Here is a 22,807-nt window from a genome sequence, read left to right on the forward strand (position 1 = left end):
TTCACTCTGTATGACAGACTCTAGGTCCATCCACCTCACTACAAATAACTCAATTTCATTTCTTTTTATGGCTGAGTAATATTCCATTGTATATATGTGCCACATCTTCTTTATCCATTCATCTGTCGATGGACACTTAGGTTGTTTCCATGTCCTGGCCATTGTAAATAGTGCTGCAATGAACATTGTCATACATGACTCTTTTTGAATTATGGTTTTCTCAGGGTATATGCCCAGTAGTGGGATTGCTGGGTCATATGGTAGTTCTATTTGTAGTTTTTTAAGGAACCTCCATACTGTTCTCCATAGTGGCTGTATCAATTTACATTCCCACCAACAGTGCAAGAGGGTTCCCTTTTCTCCACACCCTCTCCAGCATTTATTGTTTGTAGATTTTTTGATGATGGCCATTCTGACCGGTGTGAGGTGATACCTCATTGTACTTTTGATTTGCATTTCTCTAATGATGTGTGATGTTGAGCATCCTTTCATGTGTTTGTCGAAAATCTGTATATCTTCTTTGGAGAAATGTCTATTTAGGTTTTCTGCCCATTTTTGGATTGGGTTGTTTGATTTTTTGAGACTGAGGTGCATGAGCTGCTTGTATATTTTGGAGATTAATCCTTTGTCACTTGCTTTGTTTGCAAATATTTTCTCCCATTCTGAGCGTTGTCTTTTCATCTTGTTTATGGTTTCCTTTGCTGTGCAAAAGCTTTTAAGATTCATTAGGTCCCATTTGTTTATTTTTGTTTTTATTTCCATTTCTCTAGGAGGTGGGTCAAAAAGAATCTTGCTGTGGTTTATGTCATAGAGTTTTCTGTCTATGTTTTCCTCTAGAGTTTTATAGTGTCTGGCCTTACATTTAGGTCTTTAATCCATTTTGAGCTTATTTTTGTGTATGGTGTTAGGGAGTGTTCTAATTTCATTCTTTTACATGTGGCTGTCCAGTTTTCCCAGCACCATTTATTGAAGAGGCTGTCTTCTCTCCATTGTATATTCTTGCCTCCTTTATCAAAAATAAGGTGACCAGGGCTTCCCTGGTGGTGCAATGGTTAAGAATCCGCCTGCCAATGCAGGAGACACGGGTTTGAGCCCTGGTCCAGGAAGATCCCACATGCCGCGGAGCAGCTAAGCCTGTGTGCCACAACTACTGAGCCTGTGCTCTAGATCTCGTGAGCCACAATTACTGAGCCTGTGTGCCATAACTACTGAAGCCCGCGTGCCTAGAGCCTGTGCTCTGCAACAAGAGAAGCCACCGCAGTGAGAAGCCCATGCACCACAACGAAGAGTAGCCCCCACTCACCACAACTAGAGGAAGCCCGTGTGCAGCAATGAAGGCCCAACGCAGCCAAAAATAAAAAATAAAATAAATTAAAAAAAAATAAGTTGACCATATGTGCGTGGGTTTATCTCTGGGCTTTCTGTCCTGTTCCATTGATCTATATTTCTGTTTTTGTGCCAGTGCTGTACTGTCTTGATTACTGTAGCTTTGTAGTGTAGTCTGAAGTCCAGGAGCCTGATTCCTCCAGCTGTTTTTCTTTCTCAGGATTGCTTTGGCTATTCAGGGTCTTTTGTGTTTCCATACAAATTGTGAAATTTTTTGTTCTAGTTCTGTGAAAAATGCCATTGGTAGTTTTATAGGGGTTGCAATGAATCTGTAGATTGCTTTGGGTAGTATAGTCATTTTCACAATGTTGATTCTTCCAATCCTAAAACGTGGTATATCTCTCCATCTATTTGTATCATCTTTAATTTCTTTCATCAGTGTCTTATAGTTTTCTGCATACAGTCTTTGGCCTCCTTAGGTAGGTTTATTCCTAGGTATTTTGTTATTTTTGTTGCAGTCGTAAATGGGAGTGTTTCCTTAATTTCTCTTTCAGATTTTTCATCATTAGTGTATAGGAATGTGAGAGATTTCTGTGCATTAATTTTGTATCCTGCTACTTTACCAAATTCATTGATTAGCTCTAGTAGTTTTCTGGTAGCATCTTTTAGTATTCTCTATGTATAGTATCATGTCATCTGCAAAGAGTGACAGCTTTACTTCTTCTTTTCCGATTTGAATTCCTTCTATTTCTTTTTCTTCTCTGCTGCCTCTCACGTCTTTAAAGCCATTTTCCTTTAGGCATTACTGAAAGGATAGATTAGAATTGTGAAATAATTCACAATTATTAAGGAGGCAATTGTGTATATTTATATTAAAGCATTCTCCCTTATGAAGCTGTTGTTGTGTCTGGATTGAGTATTTTAAATTTTCCTCTTTTTACACCCTAATGTACTTTGCTTGAAATTTACTTTTATTTCCTTTGGGATAGGTATTTTCCATTATGATTAAACAATGTCAATTTATAAATATTGGGGAATACACTTAACATTTAGATATAACTTTAACAGGGATAGTTTCTCAACTGGATTGGTACATTTCATATATTGTGTTGTTGCAGTTTGTGAGATGCATCAACTGACTATGTGTGATTCCCTTGGTGCACTTCTGTGATTACCAAAAATATTGCCCATTTAATTTCACTCATATTTAATAGCTTGCAGGAGTGATTTTAATAATTTCTGAATTACCTATTATGGTATCACTATGAGACCCTTTTTGATTTCTAAGGAAAACATAACTTTTAAAAATCTTTCCTTTTTCATCTTGGGAGCCTCTTATACAGGTTGGGTAACTTAGATTCTAAACTGATATGGTTTATGCTATTTAGTAAGAAGGTCTCAGCCCTGGTCCCAAAAATTGCTCATAGGTATCTCTGTCACCGTTGGGCTCTGGGATGATATGACTTGGGGAAAATATTCATGAATGTCTAGGACTGCAAAAATTAGTGAACTTTGGATACCTGGAAATTGTAGCAATAGTTTGTGGACTATGCCTCAATTCAGCTTAAGAAGGAGAGTTTGAGTTTCTAAATGCCTTTGTCTTCATGGGAAATTGTGGTGCAATACATAGAGTAAAACAGGAATGTGGTATGATACAACTAGCTGGCATGAGGAGAGGAAAGAGAAAATAATAAATGAATATTGAGAAACAAATCGTATCTGAGGATAGATCGTTTAAAATACTGAAGCTTTAAAATATAATTTGGAAATATCAATTGTCTTGAAACTGTGACAGACATATTTGCATGCTGGCATTAAGAATACATTCCAGAATCAGAGTGATATATATTTTTTAAATGCCTAGGAGGGCAGTAGATAATTTATAACTAATATCACATGGAAATACATTTTTGTTTGAGTGGACACTGGGTTTCTTTTAGAAAGTAATATTTCTGGTTAAATAAATTGTTGCACAATTATATGATGGGCTACTACATAGCCATAAGAAATTAAAAATGGGAAACCTTTTTATGTACTGTTAGAATATGTTATCTTCAAGATATAATGAGTTATATACACACTACTATGTATAAAATAGGTAACTAATGAGAACCTACTGTACAGCACAGGAAACTCTACTCAATGCTTGGTGGTGACCTAAATGAGAAGAAAATCCAAAAAAGAGAGGGTATATGTATACGTATAGCTGATTCACTTTGCTGTACAGCAGAAACTAACACAACATTGTAAAGCAACTATACTCCAATAAAAATTAATTTAATAAAATAAAATGCACCAAAGTCTTATAGCTCAGATTTCAAGGAAACTCAATAGAAGTTTCCTCAAATTTGATAACAATCAAAAAAATTACATTTTATTACTAACAAATGGTTGAGAATTTGAAAGAAACATCTGCAAACTGTCAAAAAATAAAAAGCAAATTTCCATCAATTAAAAAAAAGATATAATGAGTGAAAAAAGCAAGATGCAAAACATTGTATATTGTATACTTTTGTGTCTAAAACTGGGGGAGAATATTTTTAGAAATCTGCTGGACTCTACAAAACATACTAATGGAATGATACACAAAAAACACAGCACTCATTTCTCCTGGGAAAAATATGTTGTTGAAAGCAGAGAGGGAGAGCCTATAAAATATGCCATTTGTGCCTTCTGAATTTCGAAATGTATGAATGTATACCTATTTAAAAACAAATAAATACTCCTTGTAAATCCCCCCCCAAAAAAAGAGAAAACAAAAATAGTTCCTTGCAAAACATTTACAAGTCATTAGTGCAGTTTCTGGGGAAAACCTCTGGGCGTCGCTGTAGGTCAAAAGAAGGAAGAGAAGATAATCAGAGACGCATTTGGGAACCTCTGAAAGGGTAACTTCCTGCTCAAACAAACCACACAAGGGAGGCCAGTACAGGTTTGGATAGTGGAAACGAAAGCAGGAAAAGTGACCCTATCCCGGATTTTGCTTATTCCTCCTCCCGACCAAGGAGCGGAGCAGCAGTGGAGGGAGACAGGATGAGGCCAAGCGCAGAGAGGAGCGGCCGAGCGCTGTGGCGGCAGGTACTGTTGCCCTTCCTGCTGTCTTTGTTCCGCGGGGCTCTCCCAGACCAAATTCGCTACTCAATTCCCGAGGAGCTGGCCAAGAACTCGGTGGTAGGAAACCTCGCCAAGGACCTGGGGCTCAGTGTCCGGGACTTGTCGGCCCGGAAGTTGCGGGTTACCGCGGAGAAGGAATATTTTATTGTAAACCCTGAGAGCGGGGACTTACTTGTGAGTGATAGAATAGACCGAGAGCAGATTTGTGGGAAGAAGCCTCTGTGCATTCTGGATTTCGATACTGTCGCTGAAAACCCACTAAATATTTTCCATGTATCAGTAATAGTACAGGATATAAATGACAACACTCCGCTATTCAAACAGAGTAAGATTGACTTAAAAATTGGAGAATCCACTAAGCCAGGTAAAACATTTCCACTAGACCCGGCGCTGGATTTGGATGCTGGTCCTAATTCACTGCAAAGATACAACCTTAATGAAAATGAGCACTTTGATCTCACAGAGAAACAGACTCCAGATGGACGTAAATATCCTGAGTTGATTCTGAAACATTCTCTGGACAGAGAAGAGCAGAATTTTCATCATCTGGTCCTGACAGCTGTAGACGGTGGGGACCCACCCCAAAGTGGCACCACCCAGATCCAAATCCAAGTCACAGATGCCAACGATAATCCCCCAGTGTTCAGCCAGGACGTGTACAGGGTCAGCCTGCAAGAGGGTGTGCCCCCTGGATTCTTAGTGCTTCAACTGACAGCCACCGACCAGGACGAGGGCGTCAACGCAGAGATCATCTACTCCTTTCATAATGTGGATGAACAAGTGGAACGATTTTTTAACTTAGACAGAAGAACAGGAGAAATCACGACAAAGGATGATTTTGATTTTGAAATCGCTAGTAGTTACACTCTCACTATAGAAGCGAAAGATCCTGGAGATCTAGCAGCCCATTGCAGTGTCCAAGTCGAAATTCTCGATGAGAATGATTGTGCACCAGAAGTGATTGTGACTTCAATATTTACTCCCCTACCAGAGGATTCACCACCAGGAACAGTGATCGCCTTGATAAAAACAAGAGATAGAGACTCTGGAGAAAATGGAGAAGTTTACTGCCAAATCTTGGGAAAGGCCGAGTTTATATTGAAATCTTACTCGAAGAACTATTACAAGCTAGTGACAGACAGGACCCTGGACCGGGAGGAGATCCCAGAATACAACGTCACTATAATGGCCACCGACAGAGGCAAGCAGCCCCTCTCCTCTAGTATAAGCATCACTCTGCGCCTCGCAGATGTCAACGACAACGCTCCAGTTTTCCACCAGGCCTCCTACGTGGTCCACGTGGCAGAAAACAACCCGACTGGAGCCTCCATCGCCCAAGTTAGCGCTTCAGATCCAGACTTGGGGCCCAACGGCCAAGTCTCCTACTCCATCCTGGCCAGCGACCTGGAGCCGCGCGCGCTGTCGTCCTACGTGTCCGTGAGCGCACAGAGTGGCGTGGTGTTCGCGCAGCGCGCCTTCGACCACGAGCAGCTGCGCGCCTTCGAGCTGACGCTGCAGGCCCGCGACCACGGCTCGCCCGCGCTCAGCACCAACGTGAGCCTGCGCGTGCTGGTGGGCGACCGCAACGACAACGCGCCCAGGGTGCTGTACCCGGCGCTGGGGCCTGACGGTTCGGCGCTCTTCGACACGGTGCCGCGCGCCGCGCAGCCAGGCTACCTGGTCACGAAGGTGGTGGCGGTGGACGCCGACTCTGGACACAACGCCTGGCTGTCCTACCACGTACTGCAGGCCAGCGAGCCCGGACTCTTCAGCGTGGGGCTGCGCACGGGCGAGGTGCGCACGGCGCGGGCCCTGGGCGACAGGGACGCGGCCCGCCAGCGCCTGCTGGTTGCTGTGCGCGACGGGGGACAGCCGGCCCTCTCGGCCACCGCCACGCTGCTCCTGGTTTTCGCGGACAGCCTGCAGGAGGCGCTGCCGGACCTCAGTGACCACTCTGAGCCCACTGACCCTCAAGCTGAGCTGCAGTTTTACTTGGTGGTGGCCTTGGCCTTGATCTCGGTGCTCTTCCTCCTGGCAGTGATTCTGGCGGTCGCCATACACCTTCGACGCTCCTCCAGCCCCGCTGCCTGGGGCTGCTTTCAGCCTGGTGTCTGTGTCAAGTCTGGCCCCGTGGTTCCCCCCAACTACAGTGAGGGAACATTGCCCTATTCCTACAATCTGTGTGTTGCCTCACAATCAGCTAAGGCAGAATTTAATTTTCTCAGCGTCACCCCAGAAATGGCTCCCCCTCAGGATCTCCTCTGCGAAGATGCCTCTTGGGTGCCAAGTAGTAATCATGGAGATGCTGGGGTCCCATTTGCCTCAGGTACTATTTTAAAGGTGAGCTCTAATTTAATTCACTTTTTTACCTTGCGGTTTCAATGTTTATTAACAAATCACCTAACCGGAGTAGAAGTCTTCAATTCATATTTTATTGTTTTGTGGCTAGAATTTAGGTGGTTTTCTGCCTTAAATATCATAATCATATTTAAACAAATCTTTGACATAGGTTTTCTATCTGACAGGTATGATTTATTTATCATAGTTACAAGCTTTTACTTCATAAAATACTTCTTTTTCTTCCTCATCTTTACATTCCTTCCCTCTGAAAGTTTATTACTGTTGAGACCTTAAGCTATTCCTTTTTCCTTCAGGGTCTTTATATTAGTTTTATTAATTTTAGTTGCACTTCCTCTTAGAATTATAGTACTTAAGAGTAAAGAGAGGGCTTCCCTGGTGGCGCAGTGGTTGAGAGTCCGCCTGCTGATGCAGGGGATGCGGGTTCGTGCCCGTGGTCCGGGAGGATCCCACATGCGGCGGAGCGGCTGGGCCCGTGAGCCATGGCCGCTGAGCCTGCGCGTCCGGAGCCTGTGCTCCACAATGGGAGAGGCTGCAGCAGTGAGAGCCCCGCATACCGCAAAAAAAAAAAAAAAAAAAAAAAAGAGTAAAGGGAGCTCCGCATCTCACTAGTTTGGGAAACTGGGAACCAAAGAAAGGAAGAATTTTACTCAATGTCATGGCCTGTCAACAGCAGAGCACGGGTAGGACTGACATGAACACCAGCACTCTTCGTATCTTTACAAGCTAAGTGTCTTGGGATCCCAGATCTATTTTAAAAGGTTGTGAAAAGTTTGAGGTATGCAGTGTCTGCTATTAAGAGTGTGTTTAATAAATGGGAGAAATCTTTCTCTCTCAGGCACAGTAACAAATTGCTCTTGTGAAAAATTGTACATTGAGAAAAATTTTGCAACCTATTCTCACATTGCTTCCTTAAAACTTTATTTTTTGAATTTTCTAGGTATAGATGTAAAACATCGTTATTTTCTTTATTTTCCTATAAAGGTGTCATTAAGTAAAAATTGCTTCTCTCAATGGACTCTCTGAAATGTCCACTTTTTTTTTTTTTAGTCATGAGGCATTTCTTTTTCTGCTACCATATAAACGTGATAACATTAAATAACTGTCTTAACATAGAGAGGCCACTCACGGCCTGCTCAATGATAAGTATCTGGACTGGTTTTTCTGTAAGGCTGATGAACTAAAGCCTTTCTGCCATAGTCACTCTACTGATTTTCCCCAGGTGTCTGTAACTGTAAAACATCTAACTCCAATTTAGACATGGTAATAGGAAAATATAAATAATGCATAGTTAATCCGACTCAAACTCTCTGTCTGATATAGCATAGTTGCCATGTTCTTAGTGTGAAAATCTTGAAACTTTCTTGAAGACCTCACAAGTAACAAAAAGAAAAAAAAAGTCCCTTTATTTCTTCTGCATATGACAGCTAATGCAATTTGCATAATTCAGTAGGCCTTTTTTCAAAGGCCTACTGAGAGCTAAAATTGTTTTCTTGGCATTCTTATATACAAACGGGCATGTTTTCATAAATATATCCTAATTAAAAAATGAAATCTTTAAACCGCAAAAGAATACTGATGTCCTAATTAAATGGACTCAATATAGGCAAGAGGTAATTAAAGGGCATAGGCTCAATGGCACAGTAAATAAAACTTTTCTAAAGAAATAAAAAATAATCTAATAATTATATTAATCTCAGAATTAAGCTTGTGGAAGTCTTTTGCTATTTTAGAATTAAATCTTATTTAAATATAAGGAATGTCACGTGGTAATATATTAAGGATACAGAAAATTATTAGAAATAAAATATAATTAAACATATTTGAAATCAAAACAGAATTGGTGTAGTAACTGGTTAGGACTCTGAGCGTCGCTGTTCACCAAAGTGGGAAAGAAGCTGCCGCTGATGCGATCAGACTCTGTTCCTTCCGCACTAAGCACGCGCAGACCAGACAAGCTCCTGGGAAAAGCCGCCCACCCGCGCCCCTCTCCCATTTCCGCAAGGGAATGTGTTCCCCTTGGCTTTAGAGAAGTAAGGAAACAGCAGATTGGAACCAGGACTAAGAGAAAACTGGTCAGAGAGAGGCAATGGCGGATCCACTGAGGGGTTGGGGCTGCAGAGAGCTGTTCCTGCTCTCCATGCTGCTGGGGACGCTGTGGGGAGCCGGGGCCGGGCAGATCCGCTACTCGGTACCAGAGGCGCTGGATAAAGGCTCCTTCGTGGGCAACATCGCCAAGGACCTGGGGCTGGAGCCCTGGGAGCTGGCGGAGCGGGGAGTCCGCATCGTCTCCAGAGGTAGGACGCAGCTCTTTGCTCTGAACCCGCGAAGCGGCAGCTTGGTCACCGCGGGCAGGATAGACCGGGAGGAGCTCTGCGCTCAGAACGCGCGGTGTCTGCTGAGTTTTAACATCTTGGTTGAGAGTAAAATGAAAATGTATGGGGTAGAAGTAGAAATAATCGATATTAATGATAACTTCCCGCGTTTCCGGGATGAGGAAGTAAAAGTAAAAGTTAATGAAAATGCGGCTGTGGGAACGCGGTTAGTACTTCCCTTTGCTCGAGATGCCGATGTGGGTGTGAACTCCCTCCAGAGTTACCAGCTCAGCTCCAATATGCACTTCTCTTTGGCCGAGAAAAGCGACACAGATGGACAGAAATATCCAGAGCTGGTACTGGAACAGCCGTTGGACCGAGAGAAAGTAGCTGTTCACGACCTCCTACTCACAGCTTTAGATGGCGGAGACCCCGTACTCTCTGGTACCACGCACATCCGCGTGATGGTCCTCGATGCAAACGATAACGCGCCCCTCTTCACTCAACCCGAGTACAGAGTGAGTGTTCCAGAGAACATAGCTCTCGGCACTCGGCTGCTCACACTAACCGCCACGGATCCAGATGAGGGAATAAATGGGAAATTGACCTACTCTTTTCGCAATGAAGAAGACAAAATTTCAGAGACTTTCCAACTTGATTCCAACTTGGGTGAAATCTCAACTCTGCAATCACTGGATTACGAAGAATCCAGATTCTATCACATGGAGGTGGTAGCTCAGGATGGAGGTGCTCTTCTTGCCAGCGCTAAGGTACTAATCACAGTTCAGGACGTGAATGACAACGTGCCTGAAGTGATCCTCACCTCTCTCGCCAGTTCCATCTCTGAAGACTGTCTTCCCGGAACGATAATTGCTCTGTTTAGCGTACATGATGGTGATTCTGGAGAGAATGGTGAGATTGCATGTTCTATTCCCAGGAACTTGCCTTTTAAATTGGAAAAGTCAGTTGATAATTACTATCACTTACTGACAACAAGAGCCCTGGACAGAGAAGAGATCTCAGATTACAACATCACAGTAACTGTCACTGACTGTGGAAATCCACCACTGTCTACAGAAAACCACATCTCCCTGAAAGTGACAGACATCAATGACAACCCTCCCGTTTTCCCTCACACCTTATACTACACCTACATCCCAGAAAACAACCCCAGAGGCATCTCGATCTTCTCTGTGAACGCCCATGACCCCGACAGCGGCAACAACGCACAGGTCACTTACTCTCTGGCTGAGAACAAATTTCAGGGAACGCCTCTATCATCCTGCGTCTCCATTAACTCTGACACTGGAGTCCTGTATGCACTGTGCTCTTTCGACTATGAGCAGGTTAGAGAACTGCAGCTGTGGGTGACAGCCAGTGACAGTGGGGACCCTCCACTCAGCAGCAACGTGTCTCTGAGCCTGTTCATCCTGGACCAGAACGATAACGCACCTGAAATTCTGTACCCCGCCCTCCCCACCGACGGTTCCACCGGTGTGGAGCTGGCACCCCGCTCTGCAGAGCCTGGTTACCTGGTGACCAAGGTGGTGGCTGTGGACAGAGACTCAGGCCAGAACGCCTGGCTGTCCTACCGCCTGCTCAAGGCCAGCGATCCAGGACTCTTCGCGTTGGGGCTGCACACGGGCGAGTTGCGCACAGCGCGGGCCCTGCTGGACAGAGACGCGTTCAAGCAGAGCCTGGTGGTGGCCGTCCAGGACCACGGCCAGCCCCCTCTCTCGGCCACCGTCACGCTCACGGTGGCTGTGGCTGATAGCATCCCAGATGTGCTGGCTGACTTGGGCAGCCTCAAACCCTCCGCCGACCCTGAGGACTCGAGCCTCACGCTGTACCTAGTGGTGGCGGTGGCCGCGGTCTCCTGCGTCTTCCTCGCATTTATCATCGCGCTGCTGGCGCTCAGACTGCGGCGCTGGCACAGGTCGCGCGTGCTGCAGGCTTCCGTCAGCGGGTTGGCTGGCGCGCCCGCCTCTCACTTTGTGGGCGTGGACGGGGTGCGGGCTTTCCTGCAGACGTATTCGCACGAGGCCTGGCTCACCGCGGACTCGCGGGGGAGTCACGTGATCTTCCCGCAGCCCAACTACGCGGACACACTCATCAGCCAGGAGAGCTGTGAGAAAAGCGAGCCTCTCCTGATATCTGAGAAGATAAACGCAAAGGAAACAGAGCTAGGAGTTGTTCAGGTGAGTTTTCTTTTTTCTGTAACTATGTTTGGAGCATTTTCTTCATTTGTTTCCAGCATTTTTCTGCCCCATTCAAGATCGGTTAAGTACGTAAATAGTGAATCATTCTTTGCTTTATTTACAGATTAACTTGATTTGATAATTGATGCTTTCTCCGTTTGTTTTCAAATTATATTTTGTTTTTAATGTCTTTTTTCTATAATATGTGGATATTTTAGAAACTATAGCTGATATCCATAGGCTTAAGTGAAACAAGTATTTTTTTTACATCTTTATTGGAGTATAATTGCTTTACAATGGTGTGTTAGTTTCTGCTTTATAACAAACTGAATCAGTTATACATATACATATGTTCCCATATCTCTTCCCTCTTGCGTCTCCCTCCCTCCCACCCTCCCCATCCCACCCCTCCAGGCGGTCACAAAGCACTGAGCTGATCTCCCTGTGCTATGCGGCTGCTTCCCACTAGCTATCTACCTTAAGTTTGGTAGTATATATATGTCCCTGCCTCTCTCTCGCTTTGTCACAGCTTACCCTTCCCCCTCCCCATATTCTCAAGCCCATTCTCTAGTAGGTCTGTGTCTTTATTCCTGTCTTACCTCTAGGTTCCTCGTGTCATTTTTTTTCTTAGATTCCATATATATGTGTTAGCATACGGTATTTGTCTTTCTCTTTCTCACTTACTTCACTCTGTATGACAGACTCTAGGTCCATCCACCTCATTACAAATAGCTCAATTTCGTTTCTTTTTATGGCGAGTAATATTCTATTGTATATATGTGCCACGTCTTCTTTATCCATTCATCCGATGATGGACACTTAGGTTGTTTCCATCTCCGGGCTATTGTAAATAGAGCTGCAGTGAACATTTTGGTACATAACTCTTTTTGAATTATGGTTTTCTCGGGGTATATGCCCAGTAGTGGGATTGCTGGGTCATATGGTAGTTCTATTTGTAGTTTTTTAAGGAAGCTCCAAGTATTTTAAAAGAAAGTGGTTATACCTTATCCAAAGGCTTTCTTATACCAGAACTGTTTGTTAATAGAAGAGCTGTTTGATTAGAACATCCAAATTGTTAGATGGAATGTTCTCTTTTGAATATTTGCCTAAACACCAATAGCACATATGTTTTGGAGAAAGTACTGTGCAGTATTGGTATTTTAGTACCTGCTGTTTTTGTAAGGGTACTAATAATTTGCATAAATCAGTGGAAGAATATAGAAAACTTCTGCGTGATCAGTATCAGAAAGACAGATTAAATTTATAGTGATGATAATGTCTGTGGCATTCTGAAATCTGGAAAGTTTGGGTTAACCCATGTAATAATTGGACATGTGTAATTGTTTAGAGAAGAAACCAAAGGATCCTTTGAATTGTGCTTTAGAATAAATTCTGTGATGCAGTTTAAAATCGCCAAATAATTAGATACCAGTTCATTAAATACATATATACCATACACCTGGCATCTTCTGGTTACACATAACCCCTCCACTTTTCAGAATCAATATCGACCTGAATGTTTGCATTTCTGCAAGTGCAGCTACAAATCTGCTTTATTAGAAGAGCTTAAGATTTGTATTTGGAAAATCAATTCAACTGATGAAATAAAGTAAGGCAGGACAAGAAAAATTAAGGATAAAATTCTCTGTGTTTGTTTGGGCCTCCTCCCTCCCTAATGTGCAGTGTACATCTATATTACACATTAACCAGAGCTCCTCAGAAATGAGAATGCCTGCTTGACTGTATTTTTTCTTTCAATATTTTTTCTTTCTCCTGATGCTAGCACTGTAACTTCTTAAAAGAATAGTGTTCTTTCCCAGCTCTGTAGAGGGTCACGGTGACTTTCTGCTCACTTTGTACGTACTTACCTGGACTATGTATCCTTGGCGAACTTTACGCAGAATATCAGTATATCATTTTGATAAACGATCCTTTGTCTCAAACATGTATTTGACTGTGCCTTCAACTTCTAACATGCAGAGCAGTTCTCAGAGCTTTCTGAGAAGCTGCTTCCTGGGTTATTATCCTCAGTCCAGCTCAAATAAAATTCCCTCTCTTTCCTCTTAACTTGATAGTTAATTAAATTTTCACTGACACGACTTTAAAATGGTTTGGAAATTTAAAAAACTATTTCTCAGGGATGTGCTCATCTTAAACCATGAGATTTTTCTTATGAAATGCTGGTCTGTGTGTCTCAGATTTCACGAATATGTCTTGTGTAATGGAAGAACTATGTACGCTGTTCGTTTTTGCATGTGATTTGCTGAAGATGATTTTCAGATCCTTAGTTTTAAAAGACTTTTCAATCTTTAAAATTTTGTACTTTCAACAACTTGAACATCAGCTGCAAAGTATGAATAAATGGGGAAAATGGCAATAAAATATTATTAATGGAATAGTAGGTTACATTACCTCAACCATATGAAAGGGTTACCATACATTTGGGAACCTAGGACCACTTGATTTTATTTTTTCAACATTTATTTGAAGGGGATCTAATTATATTTATATATAGGCAATTCTGATCTCAGGGTACAATGTACAGACTCACTGAAGAGTGAAGTCATCCAAAGGAGTAACAAGAGAATCTGTATGATTAATACTGAATACTGATATCATTCACTCCTACATGAAAACTCACTTTTCCATTATTTTTTAAAGAAAAGATTACTGTATAGATTTGGGTATGTGTCCTGGGTTAACTTTTTCATGCAATGGGAGAAAATACCTTTTATATCTCTATAAACTTCAATAGACTTCACATAATAAAATGCGTGATCTACACACCGTGAGTGTATATACTATACATAGTATACTCTGAAATACTTGAATCTTTAGCTTCATGTGTGTTCTGAAAAGATAACTTTCCTGTACTAATTGAAGTGTTCACACAGTGTTAAAAAAAAAAAAAGGCACTTGCTCAGTCATATTTTGGAGCAGTCTTGAGTCAGTAGTGGGGTTTTTTTGTTGTTTTTTTTTGCGGTACGCGGGCCTCTCACCGTTGTGGCCTCTCCCGTTGCGGAGCACAGGCTCGGACGCGCAGGCTCAGCGGCCATGGCTCACGGGCCCAGCCGCTCCGGGGCACGAACCCGTGTCCCCTGCATCGGCAGGCGGACTCTCAACCACTGCGCCACCAGGGAAGCCCAGTAGTGTTTTTTATGTTTGTATAGAGATGCCAATGAGTTTCTGTCTAGAATCCTGGATAAATGTGCTTTTCCACTATAAAATGAGTTCTACATTGTTATACATCTTCCAAGTTTTAGACTGACCATATATTATGTAGTTTAAAATTTTTTTTCTGGGCTTCCCTGGTGGTGCAGTGGTTGAGAGTCCGCCTGCCGATGCAGGGGACACGGGTTTGTGCCCCGGTTCGGGAGGATCCCACGTGCCGCGGAGCGGCTGGGCCCGTGAGCCATGGCCGCTGAGCCTGCGCGTCCGAGCCTGTGCTCCACAACGGGAGAGGCCACAACGGTGAGAGGCCCGCGTACCGAAAAAAAAAAAAAAATTCTGAATGAAGATTTCTAGTTTGGAAATGGAATTAATACTCTAAGAAACCTATCAGAAACATGGAAACTGAAGTGCTTATTGCTAAGGGAAGAGTGTCAATAACAAAGAGTTGAGATGATCAGATAGTAACCCAGAGACCAAGGAAAAGTGGACAACATAGATTACTTTCTTTGGAATATATCATTATAAGGACTCATACTTCACCCCCGAAATCCAAGTAACTCACCATTGCTAAGCTACTTGAGAAGAAACAGTACAATTAAAGACAATGGTAATGTAGTGTGGACAAATAAAATTAGTGGAATAGTTTTAAATCATAGTCATTTAATTAAAAAGACATGGAAAAGTGTCTATTTTTAATTAAATGACTACAATTTAAGGAAAAGAGAGTTTCTTGCTTCTTTACCGTACTTCTATTTCATAAGGACAACCAATCTCCTTGCTATCTATCAGTTATTTTGGGAAGAAGATTATAAAGACAGAAGAAAGCAATGCATAGGATAAAACTAAAAGCTGTGAGATTTATAACTTCTATAAGTTGGAAGAAAAGGAAATAGAGTGAAATAACAATACATATCAAGCTGATATTTCAAGAATTTTCATATTACACTTTCTGCCACAACCAACACTTTCATTTGTATCACTTTCTACATATTACTTTATTTGGTCTTCAATTTTACTGAGGTACGCAGGGAAGATGTTATTATGGCCACTGTATGAAAATGGAAACTAAAAGCATGACGACGCCAATAAACATCTTCAGCAAGATACCTCTGGCTTTGAGGAATAAAAATCACCTGATTTGGATGGATAAAGTTCAAGTTCAAAGAAATGACAGCGAGAATGAAGATACAGTACATTTTAAAAATGTTAAAATCCTTATAACATGGGATGAATGAGTATCTGTATGAGGACACAGTAGACTTGTCTTCTAGCTGGCTCTATATTTGGAACTCATTTAGTAATCACTAGTGCAGTTCTGCAGCCGAGGCGCGGGGTGCAGCTGTTGGCTAGTACTGAACAAAGTATCCAGCTCCTCCTGAAGCAAAGGAATCGCCTGCGGACCGCGGAATCCCGCGAACTGTGCACTCTCTGAGGTTTTCTGCGGCAGAAATATCTATCCGAGAATCTGCTTGCCAAGACGTGTCCAAGGAGTAGCTCCTGCTCAGAAATTCTTGGGATCATTTAGCGATCGCAGCTCTTCGGGATCAGAAAGGCAAAGGCGCAGAGAGTGGGACGGGAAACCGCTTGAGGTCGAAGCGCCAGGCTGGGCGGAGGCGAATTTTGTTTCTCTTCCTGCTGTCTTTGTTCCGCCTGGCGCTTTCGGAGCAAGTCCGCTACGCTATTCCAGAGGAGCTGGCCAGGGGAACCTCGCCAAGGATCTGGGGCTTGGCATGCGAGATTTGTGTACACGGAACCTACGGATTAGTGCAGAGAAGAAATTCTTCACAGTGAGCACCGAGAACGTAGACTTACTTGTGATCGATCGTATAGACCGAGAGCAGATTTGTGGCAGGAAGTCGATGTGTGTTCTGGAATTCGAAATGGTCGCTGAAAAGCCTTTGAACTTTTTTCATATAACCGTGGAGATTCAAGTCAACGACAACCCACCGACCTTTAGCCGAAATGTCACTGAGCTGGAAATCAGTGAACTGGCCCTAACTGGAGCCACCTTTGCCCTGGAATCTGCACAAGATTCAGATGTAGGTGTCAATTCCCTGCAGCAATACTACCTCAACCCTGACCCTCATTTCTCTTTGATCCGGAAGGAGAACCCAGACGGCAGTAGGTACCCAGAACTGGTAGTGCAGGCTCCCCTGGACAGAGAAGAGCAGTCCTGCCACCACCTGGTCCTCACGGCTGTGGATGGGGGTGAGCCAGCCAGAAGCTGCACTACGCAGATCAGGGTAGTTGTGGCAGATGCAAATGATAACCCCCCAGTGTTCACCCAGGACATGTACAGGGTCAGTGTTCAAGAGAACCTACCCCTGGGTTCCTCTGTGCTAAGAGTGATGGCCACTGACTTGGATGAGGGCATCAACGCTGAGATCACCTACGCTTTTATCAATATTGGTAAGGCAGTGAGACAGCTGTTCAAGCTGGACAGTGAAACAGTGGAACTCACCACTGGTGGAGGACTGGACTTTGAAGAGACAGGGAGCTACACAATCGGGGTGGAAGCAAAGGATGGTGGACGTCACACTGCGCATTGCAAACTACAAATAGATATTTTGGATGAAAATGACAATGCTCCCGAGATAACCCTGGATTCTGAATCTAAATATATACAAGAAGATGCTGAGCTGGGGGCTGTGGTTGCCTTGATCAAAACACATGATCTAGATTCTGGATTTAATGGGGAAAACTTATGCCAACTAAAAGGAAATTTCCCATTTAAAATAGTTCAAGATACAAAAAACACATACAAGCTGGTGACAGATAGAGCCTTAGATCGAGAAAAGACTCCGGAATACAATGTCACTATCACAGCTACTGACAAGGGCAAGCCGCCCCTCTCCTCTAAAAGAAGTGTCACCTTGAAAGTCGCTGATGTCAACGACAACGCTCCGGTTTTCCACCAGGCCTGCTACGTGGTCCACGTGGCCGAAAACAACCCGCCTGGAGCCTCCAACGCCCAAGTTAGCACTTCAGATCCAGACTTGGGGCCCAACAGCCACGTCTCCTACTCCATCGTGACCAACGACCTGAAGCCGCGCGCGCTGTCGTCCTACATGTCCGTGAGCGCGCAGAGCGACGTGGTGTTCGCGCAGCGCCCCTTCGACCACGAGCAGCTGCGCGCCTTCGAGCTGACGCTGCAGGCCCGCAACCACGGCTCGCCCGCACTCAGCGCCAACGTGATCCTGCGCGTGCTGGTGGGCGACCGCAACGACAACGCGCCCAGGGTGCTGTACCCGGCGCCGGGGCCCGACGGCTCGGCGCTCTTCGACACGGTGCCGCGCGCCGCGCAGCCCGGCTACCTGGTCACCAAGGTGGTGGCGGTGGACGCCGACTCTGGACACAACGCCTGGCTGTCCTACCACGTGCTGCAGGCCAGCGAGCCCGGACTCTTCAGCGTGGGGCTGCGCACGGGCGAGGTGCGCACGGCGCGGGCCCTGGGCGACAGGGACGCGGCCCGCCAGCGCCTGCTGGTTGCTGTGCGCGATGGGGGACAGCCGGCCCTCTCGGCCACCGCCACGCTGCTCCTGGTTTTCGCGGACAGCCTGCAGGAGGCACTGCCGGACCTCAGTGACCACTCTGAGCCCACTGACCACCAAGCTGAGCTGCAGTTTTACTTGGTGGTGACCTTGGCCTTGATCTCGGTGCTCTTCCTCCTGGCAGTGATTCTGGCGGTTGCCCTGAGTTTGCGACGCTCCTCCAGCCCTGCCACCTGGAGTTGCTTTCAGACTAACTTTTGCTCCAAAACTGGACCCGGAGTTCTCCCCAACTATGGGGAAGGGGCTTTACCATATTCCTACAATCTGTGTGCTGCCACACATTCCTCAAAGACTGAGTTTAAATTTCTCAATATAAAGCCTGAAAATGCTCTACCACGAGATCTTCTGTATAATGAAGCCTCTTGGCTTGAAAGTACCAGTAATGACAATCCCCAAATTGCTTGTAATTCAGTCAATTTGCAACAGGTGAGTTACTTCAAAACCTTTTCCTCCCATAAGTATAATTAGGTTTCGATTCACTATTTTAGAGGTCAAAAATATACAGGCTAAGTATGCCCTGTTTTTTGTGGGGCTTTTCTTTTTGGTGTTTTATTGATTTTTCTGGACATAGAATAGGGATGGGGAGGCTGTTAGAAATTCTTTGTTCACTAATCTGTGTTGCAGTTGTTCTTTCATGGAATATCGCTTAGTGATGATCTTGAAATTTCTGTTAATTCTAAAACAATATGTCCTGAAACATTTTTAATATGCTAGTATCTCATTCTCGTTGTAGGACATATTATTTATATATAATCTAGACAATTAAGTGGTTTACATGGTTTCAGTGTAGTCAGTCCTAAACTATATTTTATATATAATATAAATATAAGAATACTTTTTCACTGTAGCCTATATATTTTCAGTTCCTTTGCATGTTCTTGAGGGTATAAACAAATATTGGCTAAATTAGGGCAGTTCTTAATCTATATGTTGATAAAAATAGGTAATGACGTCTAAAAATGGCAACTCTTGTGACCTAGTGGTGGATTGGTCCCAAACATGTTTGTGGTTGTTGGTACCCTTATTGAAAATGAGACAAATATAAATGATGGTGGAGTGTGGATTCAAGATTTATAGAAAAGTGTAAACGTATTTGTGTTCTCCAATGCCATAAGAAATGTCACAGAAATAAATGTCACTCCAGGGAACATAAAAAAATTTCAAAATACGCTATTTTATTCTTCCAAGTGCTTTTCATTCTTGGGGAGAGAAATATTGAGTGTCATCTATGCAGATTTAGCAGAAATAAGATCCTGTGTATAATGGTTTCCACGGAACCGTGCAGTATTAAGTTAGGACTCTAAGCGTCGCTGTTCACCAACCGGGCAAGGAAAGCAGTGAGAACTCGAGTTATATCCTCAAAGCACAAAGCACAACTTCCACCAAAGCTTTGCAGCTGCGCAGACATTCTGTCCTAAAACGCTTCGCATCTGATCGCGGCTTGTTTATGGACCTTGACCTCCAATTCTGAGAAGCCCCAAAATTGATGCGAACCTGTTCACCCTACTCGTAATCCCAGGGAAGTCCAGAACGAGCCAGTAATGGCGGCTCTGCAAAAGCGGCGGCACTACAGCGTATTTGTCCTGCTCTTCATGCTCCTGGGGACGCTGTGGGAGGCCGGGGCCGGGCAGATCCATTACTCCATTCCTGAGGAGCTGGACAAAGTCTCTTTCGTGGGCAACATTGCCAAGGATCTCGGGCTGGAGCCCCGGGAGCTGGCGGAGCGCGGAGTCCGCATCGTCCACAGAGGTAGGACGCAGCTTTTCGCTCTGAACCCGCAAAGCGGCAGTTTGGTCACCGCGGGCAGGATAGACCGGGAGGAGCTCTGCGCTCAGAGCGAGCCGTGTCTGGTGAGTTTTAACATCCTTGTTGAGGATAAATTGAATCTTTATCCCGTGGAAGTGGAAATAGTGGACATTAACGACAATGCACCCCGATTCTTAAGGGAAGAATTGGAAGTGAAAATTATCGAAAACGCAGCCTTATCTTCTCGGTTTCCGCTAATGGAGGTCTATGACCCGGATGTGGGAGTGAACTCTCTCCAGGGCTTCAAGCTCAGCGGGAATAGTCACTTCTCAGTGGACGTGCCAAGCGAAGCCAATGGGCCCAAATACCCGGAGCTTGTGCTGGAGCGCGCCCTGGACCGGGAGACAGAGGCCATTCACCGCCTGGTCCTTACTGCCATGGATGGCGGTGACCCTGTCCGCTCAGGTGTGGCTCGAATTCTGGTTACTGTCCTAGATGCAAATGACAACGCTCCAGTGTTTACTCAGTCTGTGTACCGTGTGAGTGTTCCTGAAAATCTTTCAGTAGGTACGCCAGTGTTGTCGGTAAATGCCAGGGACCAGGATGAAGGAGCCCACGCGGAAGTAACGTATTCTTTCGTGAGGATAACAGAAAAGATCTCAAAGACTTTCTGCTTGAATGTTTTGACTGGAGACATATCAACTTCTGCAAATCTAGACTATGAAGACTCCAGCTTTTATGAGCTGGATGTTGAAGCCCGGGATCGGCCAGGTCTACAAGACAGAGCCAAAGTCTTAATATCTATCTTGGATGTGAATGACAATGTACCAGAAGTGGTAGTTACCTCTGGAAGCAGGTCAGTTGCTGAAAGTACACTGCCAGGCACAGTGATTTTTCTTTTTCAAGTATATGATCGAGACTCTGGACTGAATGGCCTGGTAACATGTTCTATCTCAAGAAGTCTGCCGTTTGAACTGGAAAAATCAGTAGACAATTATTATCGATTAGTGACGAATACAGTTCTAGATCGAGAGCAGGTGTCTTCGTACAACATCACTGTGACAGCCACAGACAAAGGAATTCCATCTCTGTCTACAGAAATGCTCATCTCCCTAAATGTGGCAGACATCAATGACAACCCGCCTGTCTTTCCCCACACCTCCTACTCTGTCTATGTTCCTGAGAACAACCCCAGAGGTGCCTCCATCTTCTCAGTGACTGCACACGACCCTGACAGCCATGAGAATGCACAGGTCACCTACTCCCTAGCTGAAGACACCATCCAGGGGGGACCTCTATCCTCCTATGTTTCCATCAACTCCAATACTGGAGTCCTGTATGCATTGCGCTCCTTCGACTATGAGCAGTTTCATGACCTGCAATTGAGAGTGACTGCAAGTGACAGCGGGGACCCGCCGCTCAGCAGCAACGTGTCTCTGAGCATATTCGTGCTGGACCAGAACGACAACACACCTGAGATTCTGTACCCTGCCCTCCCCACTGACGGTTCTACTGGTGTGGAGCTGGCACCCCGCTCTGCAGAGCCCGGATACCTGGTGACCAAGGTGGTGGCTGTGGACAGAGACTCGGGCCAGAACGCCTGGCTGTCCTACCACCTGCTCAAGGCCAGTGAGCCAGGGCTCTTCGCGGTGGGGCTGCACACGGGCGAGGTGCGCACAGCGCGGGCCCTGCTGGACAGAGACGCGCTCAAGCAGAGCCTGGTGGTGGCCGTCCAGGACCACGGCCAGCCCCCTCTCTCCGCCACAGTCACTCTCACAGTGGCTGTGGCTGACAGCCTCCCAGATGTCCTGGCCGACTTGGGCAGCCTGGAGGTCCCGCACGACTCTGACGCTTCAGGCCTGACATTGTACCTGGTGGTGGCGGTGGCCGCGGTCTCCTGCGTCTTTCTTGCCTTTGTCATTGTGCTGCTGGCGCTCAGACTGCGGCGCTGGCAGAGATCACACGTGCTGCAAGCTTCGGGAGGTGTACCAGCGGGCTTACCTGCCTCTCACTTTGTGGGTGTGGACGGGGTGCGGGCTTTTCTGCAGACCTATTCCCACGAGGTCTCGCTCACCGCGGACTCGCGGAGTCACGTGATCTTTCCGCAGCCCAACTACGCGGACACGCTCATCAGCCAGGAGAGCTGTGAGAAAAGCGAGCCTCTTTTGATTCAGGAAGATTTTTGTAAAGAGCAAGACTCCCTTGTTCAGGTGAGGTTATTGCTTTTATTGTTCTTATTCGAACAGGAAAAATTAGAATTCTCTTTGATCAGTGCTTAGTTTTCTTAGTCTTTTGCAGTGAATCATATAGTTTTGAGAAGGTTTTTCTTTTATATCAGTAGAGGTCTATTAAATCTTAGTTTTCTCGAATTTCACCAAAATAAATCGTAATAATGTATGCCCTGAATTTCCTTTACTCCTCTCCTCTTGGCAAGCTCTTTGTGCCTTGGGTTGCTTACATCTCACTTCTTAGTTGTTTTCTTTTCTTTTTTTTCTATCATGTGGCATATCTGAGATTATTATTATTATTATTTTTTTTTTTGCGGTATGCGGGCTTCTCACTGTTGTGGCCTCTCTCGCTGCGGAGCCCAGGCTCCGGACGCGCAGGCTCAGCGGCCATGGCTCACGGGCCCAGCCGCTCCGCGGCATGTGGGATCCTCCCGGACCGGGGCACGAACCCGCGTCCCCTGCATCGGCAGGCGGACTCTCAACCACTGCGCCACCAGGGAAGCCCCTGAGATTATTTTTATACTGTGGAAAAAACTGAATCACAGCCTCTATTTAAAAAGATTAAGATCTGGGCTTCCCTGGTGGCGCAGTGGTTGGGAGTCCGCCTGCCTGCCGCTGCAGGGGACACTGGTTTCGTGCCCCGGTCCGGGAAGATCCCACATGCCGCGGAGCGGCTAGGCCCGTGAGCCATGGCCGCTGAGCCTGCGCGTCCGGAGCCTGTGCTCCGCAACGGGAGAGGCCACAACAGTGAGAGGCCCGCGTGCCGCAAAAAAAAAAAAAAAAAAGAAAGTTTTTAAATGTGG

General features: G+C 45.1%; 4 protein-coding genes across 4 annotated transcripts; all 4 read left to right on the plus strand.

The window, feature by feature from the left end:
* The first annotated feature begins 1,178 nt into the window (after positions 1-1,178).
* LOC111171206 (protocadherin gamma-B2-like) lies at positions 1,179-7,342 on the plus strand. Its single transcript, XM_089909392.1, has one exon. It carries the CDS (start codon positions 4,357-4,359, stop codon positions 7,069-7,071), a length of 2,715 nt encoding a protein of 904 aa, XP_089765518.1. The 5' UTR covers positions 1,179-4,356; the 3' UTR covers positions 7,072-7,342.
* A 19-nt stretch (positions 7,343-7,361) lies between these two features.
* On the plus strand, positions 7,362-11,549 carry LOC149749671 (protocadherin gamma-A5-like). Its single transcript, XM_089909393.1, has one exon. It carries the CDS (start codon positions 8,885-8,887, stop codon positions 11,435-11,437), a length of 2,553 nt encoding a protein of 850 aa, XP_089765519.1. The 5' UTR covers positions 7,362-8,884; the 3' UTR covers positions 11,438-11,549.
* Positions 11,550-13,517: 1,968 nt separating this feature from the next.
* LOC149749672 (protocadherin gamma-B3-like) lies at positions 13,518-18,499 on the plus strand. The gene is given in 3 exon segments (XM_089908583.1): positions 13,518-13,542; positions 16,005-16,175; positions 16,178-18,499. Coding segments are annotated over 3 exon segments (2,517 nt in total). The 3' UTR covers position 18,499.
* A 1,053-nt stretch (positions 18,500-19,552) lies between these two features.
* LOC111171072 (protocadherin gamma-A6-like) lies at positions 19,553-22,577 on the plus strand. Its single transcript, XM_022566724.3, has one exon. The coding sequence runs from the start codon at positions 19,572-19,574 to the stop codon at positions 22,053-22,055; it is 2,484 nt and encodes an 827-aa protein (XP_022422432.2). The 5' UTR covers positions 19,553-19,571; the 3' UTR covers positions 22,056-22,577.
* The last annotated feature ends 230 nt before the right edge of the window (positions 22,578-22,807 follow it).

Source organism: Delphinapterus leucas, chromosome 3 (assembly GCF_059928025.1).
Source record: "Delphinapterus leucas isolate spDelLeu-1000000601 "Yukka" chromosome 3, BTC_Dleu_Yukka2, whole genome shotgun sequence".
Taxonomy (NCBI): domain Eukaryota; kingdom Metazoa; phylum Chordata; class Mammalia; order Artiodactyla; family Monodontidae; genus Delphinapterus; species Delphinapterus leucas.

Excerpts from the sequence above, each read along its gene's own strand:
- LOC111171206 (XM_089909392.1), top strand. The coding sequence starts at position 4,357 with ATGAGGCCAAGCGCAGAGAGGAGCGGCCGAGCGCTGTGGCGGCAGGTA.
- LOC149749671 (XM_089909393.1), top strand. The coding sequence starts at position 8,885 with ATGGCGGATCCACTGAGGGGTTGGGGCTGCAGAGAGCTGTTCCTGCTC.
- LOC111171072 (XM_022566724.3), top strand. The coding sequence starts at position 19,572 with ATGGCGGCTCTGCAAAAGCGGCGGCACTACAGCGTATTTGTCCTGCTC.